The 5989-nt window shown below is 36.3% G+C and overlaps 1 protein-coding gene across 1 annotated transcript; it reads right to left on the bottom strand.

Annotated features, from left to right (window-relative positions):
• Window positions 1–3856: 3856 nt before the first annotated feature.
• Window positions 3857–5021, bottom strand: LOC141366238 (putative C-type lectin domain family 20 member A). Its single transcript, XM_073871711.1, has 3 exons — window positions 4966–5021; window positions 4458–4841; window positions 3857–4365 (listed from the first exon to the last, which is right to left on the bottom strand). Exons 1-3 carry the CDS (start codon window positions 4988–4990, stop codon window positions 3941–3943), a joined length of 834 nt encoding a protein of 277 aa, XP_073727812.1. The 5' UTR covers window positions 4991–5021; the 3' UTR covers window positions 3857–3940.
• Window positions 5022–5989: the final 968 nt, after the last annotated feature.

Here is a 5989-nt window from a genome sequence, read left to right on the forward strand (position 1 = left end):
CTCTCTGCAGTAACTCTGAGCTTCAGTCCAGGTTTTAAGGTCTGGAACAAACACGTAACTTGCACTGGCATTCTGTCTTCCTGTGGGAAACAAGTTAATATTATGATATCTCATAGCATCATAAATATATTGTCCCAGTTATTTGTTTGAGATTTTAACGGCAGTTCTTCCATCATAGCAAACAAAGGCAAGCCGATTACTGCAAAACATTGCATTCCAAAATCCCATTGAGTATGACATGTACATACACATACTCTGTCCATTCGCGTTTCCTGGTTGCTCGACATTCCAGCTTTTAAAACCTCCTTCTAGCTCCGTGTTTCCCAGTGACCATTTCCAGTTGTTCATATCATCATACAGTCCAATCCACGCTGTTCCATAGTAAATTCCCTCTACTGTTTTAATGAGTCTGTTCATTTCATCCATGTTATCAATGGTGGCCAGATCAATGTAATTCTCTCTGCAGTATCTTTGAGCTTCAAACCAGCTCTTAGACTCAGATATAAAGTGATACTGACGGGGACTGCATGAAGATTGTGTGCACGTTCCTGTAAGTTACAAATTTGAAGCACAGAGAAAGAATAAGATTGTCTGCACCTAAAGTCACAAAAAGTGTGAAACAGTTCATAATTAAAGAGACACTCTGCTTTTTTTGAAAATATGCTCTTTTTCCAGCTCCCCTAGAGTCAAACATTTGATTTTTACCGTTTTGGAATCCATTCAGCCAATCTCCGGGTCTGGCGGTACCACTTTTAGCATAGCTCAGCACAATCCATTAGACCATTTAGCATTTCATTCAAAAATAACCAAAGAGTTTCTATATTTTTCCTATTTAAAACTTGACTCTTCTGTAGTTACATTGTGTACTAAGACCGACAGAAAATTAAAGTTGCGAATTCTGGGGAGATATGGCTCTCGTAACATGGCTGCAGGAGGCGCAATGATATTACACAGCAGCCGAAAACAGTCCCCTTAGTAACTTTCAATGGCCGGGGACCATTTTTGGGCACTGCGCAATATCATTGCGCCTCCTGCAGCCATGTTACAGCAACAAAGTCCTTGATTATTATGCCACCAGAAAAAGAGTATAGTTCATAGCCATATCTGCCTAGAAAATCAGAACTTTTAATTTTCTGTAGGTCTTAGTACACAATTTAACTACAGAAGTGTCAAGTTTTAAATAAGAAAAATATCCAAACTCTTTAGTTATTTTGCTAAATGGTCTAATCAGATTCAATGAATTGTGCTAAGCTATGCTAAAAGTGGTTCCCCCAGACCCAGAGATCAGTTTAATGGTTTCCAAAACGGTAAGAATTAAATGTTTAACTCTAAAGGGAGCTGGAAAATGAGCGTGTTTCTTTAAGTTACACATACAACATATCATCTATTGTACAGTGTGCACAGCTTTAACAAGGTGTCTTATGTTAAGTTTACATTCAGCTACTCACAGCTACAGTATGACATATCGGATCATAACTTTTTAGTATTTTTAGTTTGAGTGAGTTTTTGTCTTTTCAGGACTTGAAATCTGATGTTGCTTTAGGTCATATTTATGCAGAAAGAGCTCACATACAGTACTTGTAAGCACCAGTCTGTGTACTGTATGCAAAACAACAATTTTACATTTGACCTAAAGTGTTGAAAGTTTCTTAATTCTGACAAATAACAACAAGAACTCACTGCTGTAGCAGAAGAAGGGCATGTCAATTAAGCAGGTCTCATCGGTCCATCTGCCTGAATATCTGAATGATACAGCAATACAATGTTCATAACCCCATTTGCCCAAAATTTGATAACCATTATCTGGTTGCTTCTGGAAATCAAAAGTCTGAGGTCTCCAGTTTAGAAAACTTGAAGTCTGATTGTCTGACCAAATCCTGTTTCTGTACAGACCGATCCAGACACCACCACCCGTTCTCTCAAGGATCTTCCGATTCTCAGTAATGTTTCTCACATTGGCGAGATCTGTGTAATGTTCTCTGCAATATCTCAGAGCATCTGTCCAGCTTTTTCCTTCAGTAATTTCAATGTAAGTCTCTGTGGCACTCTCACTACCTGTGATGTGAAATATAGCAAATTTTTAATTAAGTGTCTATTAAAAAAATGTCTCATTTGTACAGAAAAAAAACCTACTTAAATGTCCTTACCATCATAACAAGCAAAGGGAAGTGAATTTTCACAAGGCATATCAAACCACCTCCCATAATAATCCATATAAGCACACAGCTCATTTCCTCCATAGTTGTTTGGTTCATGATACCAGCTTCTGAAGTCTTTCTCTCCTTCCTGATAGAAATCATTGTTTTCCAGTGACCATCTCCAGCTGTTCACATCATGCAGTCCAATCCAGGCTGCTCCATTGTAACTCCCATTAACTGTGTCCATCAGACTGTTCATTTCATCCATGTTATCAATGGTGGCCAGATCAATGTAATTCTCTCTGCAGTATCTCTGAGCTTCAGTCCAGATCTTGGACTCAGAAATAAAGTGATACTGACGGGATGAGGCGACATCTTTAAAGAGAGGAAACATTAACAAGATTTTCAACATTTAGTATAAGTTAAATACAGCAGGGGCCTAAAATCTGATATTACAACACAATACTACCTTTTTATTGCCGTGGCTAATTCATATGAATTAAGCGTGGGGTTGCATTTGTGCACATTTTTACATTTTTGCATGATTCCTGTCACTCCTATTGATATAAAATTGGCACCACATAAATTGCAACATTTTTCTGTGGGACCAGGTCAGTGGAGTAGCCCTGCTGCATACACAGCGAAATCACCAGTTTTAAATGTACACTGCTGGTGTATATATAGGTATTATATAGGTCTGGTGGTACTCATATAAACATCAGCAGTGTACATTTAACACTAGTGATTTTCTGTGTTAGTGTGAATCTTATTTTTGACGTGAACAAATGGGACTTTTATTTTAGTACTATTTATTGCCTACTGGTGTTTGCCGATCACACACATATCTGTTTTTCCAAGTGTCTCAGACATGACTGCTGCTCTGAAGCTTTTTTAATAATCCCTACTGTCACTTCCACTTGTTTATGATGGGAAAAGCTGCCCCTCACAGTGTACACTCACATGTGACCCTGGACCACAATTTTTTTTTATTACAGATACAACATCTGGAATCTGAGGGTGCAAAAAAATCTAAATATTGAGAAAATCATCTTTAAAATTGTCCAAATGCATTTCTTAGCACTGTAGGAAGAAATTTACAAAATACCTTCATGTAACATGATCTATAATATAATAATGATTATAGGCATAAACGAAAATCAATAATTTTGATCCATACAATGTATTTTTTCCTTTTTTTTAACAAATAAACCTGTGCTTCTTAAAGGGGACATTTCACAAGACTTTTTTAAGATGTCAAATAAATCTTTGGTGTTCTAGCTCAAAATACCGCACAGATAATTTATTATAACATGTTAAATGCAGAGTGCACAACCTTTGAAAGCCAATGTTGATATTTGAAATCACCTAAACAAACACGCCCCTACCCCAATACAATCTGGACCTTCTTTTGATAGACCCGCCCCACACATACGCAACCCCGGCAAGGATGTCGGTTAGTAGACACACCCCTCACTGCTGATTGGCTACAAGTGTGTTTTGCTAGTCGGCCCGACTCCCTTTTCCAAAGCGTTTTTCAAACATTGTGCACTCCGCCTTTAAAATTGCCACTTTGATTATTTTTGGGTGTGTCCTTAGAAATGCAAATGAGTTTATCTCTGCACTAAATGGCAGTGCCATGGTTGGATGTGCAGATTAAGGGGCTTGAAAAAGCAATCTTAACGTCTTAAACCCTTTCTTACTTAGTACATAATCATAAATTATTTCACCATATTGCTTTTTATTACTTAAAATGTTCAAAAGATTTCCAGGTTTGAATTTTGATTTTATGACTTTTGGAATGCTCATGCACAATCAATGTCACTAGATGTGAGCCAATACATGATAGACATACTGTTGATTTTTATCCAAAATAGTAGGATCTCACCATTGTAGCAAAAGAAAGGAAATTCATTATAACAGTTTTCATCCGTCCAAGTCCCAGATTCACTAAATGACACTGCAGTACAAGATCCAACATCATTTGGCTCTCCTGTTTTCCAGAAGGTAAATGAAGAATTGCTCTGATCTGACCAAGATCTGCTTCCATGCAGACCAATCCAAGCATATTCAGAATTGTATTTCTTTAATAAATGTTGTACGTTCTGGTTTTCATTTTCATTCCTGATACTGACAAGGTCTGTGTGATGTTCTCTGCAATAACTCTGAGCATCTTTCCAAGTTGTGTAGAAGGGGTAGAAAACATAAGTAGCTTCTGCGTTTTCCCTTCCTGAAATATAGGAATGCCATATTAAAATATTTGTGAGGTTAATGAGAAGTTAGAGAGGTTCATTGTTGATACATTTAATGTACTGTACTCACCATCATAGCAGACACTTGGATAAGCATTTATGCAGTTTATTGCTTCCCATACTGCGTTCCTTACAGCCACACAAGTATTTCCTCCATAAATCTGTTGTGCTGGGCTATACCAGTTCCTGAACATTTTTTCTTCTACATTGAAGAAATCTGTGTCTTCTAGAGTCCATTTCCAACTGTTCAGATCATCATAAAGTCCAATCCAGGCCAGATCAATGGAATTATAGTCATTCACTGTGTTGAGTAACTGGATCGTCTCTTGCACATTTTCAGTGGTGGCCAGATCAGTGTATTTATCTCTACAGTAACTCTGAGCTTCGGTCCATGTCTTGGATTCATTCACAAAGACGTACTGACGTCCAGAACATAAGGTCAGTGTGATAAAACCTGAGGAGAAAACAAGGGTTAAATTCGGTCAGCTGGTGTTCAAGACTGAAATTTATATTTACTAAGAGCAGTTAATAAACCTTATGGTATACGAGAAAAATATAAAGTATTAAATGCAAAATACCTGAGAAGACAATCAGTGGAAACATGGCTGTCGAGAAATGTTGTGCTTGTTTAGAGAAAAATCTTAAGGTACACAAAAAAAATCAGCATGCTGAAATCCTAAGTCTCTTTTACAAGTGTCTATGTGTTTGTTGGTGGACTCCTTTTATATTTATATTAAAAAAAATGGGAGTGATTGCTTAAAAACCAGCTAGACCACACGGATAAGGAAAAGGAAATGCAAAAATCAAATCAATATGCATTAGTGTTTACTACTTTCATTGTACTTCATTGTACATTCATTGTTTTATCAAATCCTTCATAACTGGCATTAAAAAAATTATGTATCACCACGTTAAGGGACCAATCTATTCCTAAAGTTTTATTAGAACCAAAAGACAATGTTTTTTAGCATCTGCGTCAATGACATGCCATGCATTATTTGTGTCTGGGGTACTACATGTACCTCTACTTCCTTTATCACACATGTCACTCTTTTTTATAAAACCTTTTTAGTTTAAATTAATTTCAGTTTTTTTAATAATAAATAAAAACATTGTTTTGGTATCTCAAACTTGTAAAGTGGCAGATTAGTCAACTGTCTTAAAAATTTAGCATTTTTTGTTTAAATAAACAAATTAAAAAAGATACTTTATTATTATTTTATGTTTGCAACTTTTTCTATAAACAAATTTCACAAATATTAGTCATTGTTGGGATGTTAGGATATTTGAAAAACATTTGTCCAACAATTTGGATGTTTTCATATGTCAAGGTACAACCACAATAATGGGCTTTTTATTAAGAAGTTGACAAGTATAAACAGTATAAACAAGTAAACATGATATCAAATCATCCAGTAAACCCCAGGTGGTCTTTACTCGGAAAGTTTGTAGATTTCTCTCAAATTCCGAAAAAATAGCTACACTGTAAAAAATTAGCTGTAATTATGCAGCTGGTTGCCAGTAACTTACTGTAGAAGATAAAGAATGCAAATTTTTCATGCTTATTTAACTTTGAACCAGTGCCGTAGCCATGGGTGTGCC

This window comes from Misgurnus anguillicaudatus, chromosome 9 (assembly GCF_027580225.2).
Source record: "Misgurnus anguillicaudatus chromosome 9, ASM2758022v2, whole genome shotgun sequence".
Lineage (NCBI taxonomy): Eukaryota > Metazoa > Chordata > Actinopteri > Cypriniformes > Cobitidae > Misgurnus > Misgurnus anguillicaudatus.

What these genes read in the sequence shown, in the direction of transcription:
- LOC141366238 (XM_073871711.1), bottom strand. Translation starts at nt 4,990, where the DNA reads ATGTTTCCACTGATTGTCTTCTCAG. An exon ending in TCCACTGATTGTCTTCTCAG is followed by an intron (nt 4,842 to 4,965) that starts GTATTTTGCATT and finishes TTTTCTCCTCAG; the next exon opens with GTTTTATCACACTGACCTTA. An exon ending in TCCAAGTGTCTGCTATGATG is followed by an intron (nt 4,366 to 4,457) that starts GTGAGTACAGTA and finishes CCTATATTTCAG; the next exon opens with GAAGGGAAAACGCAGAAGCT.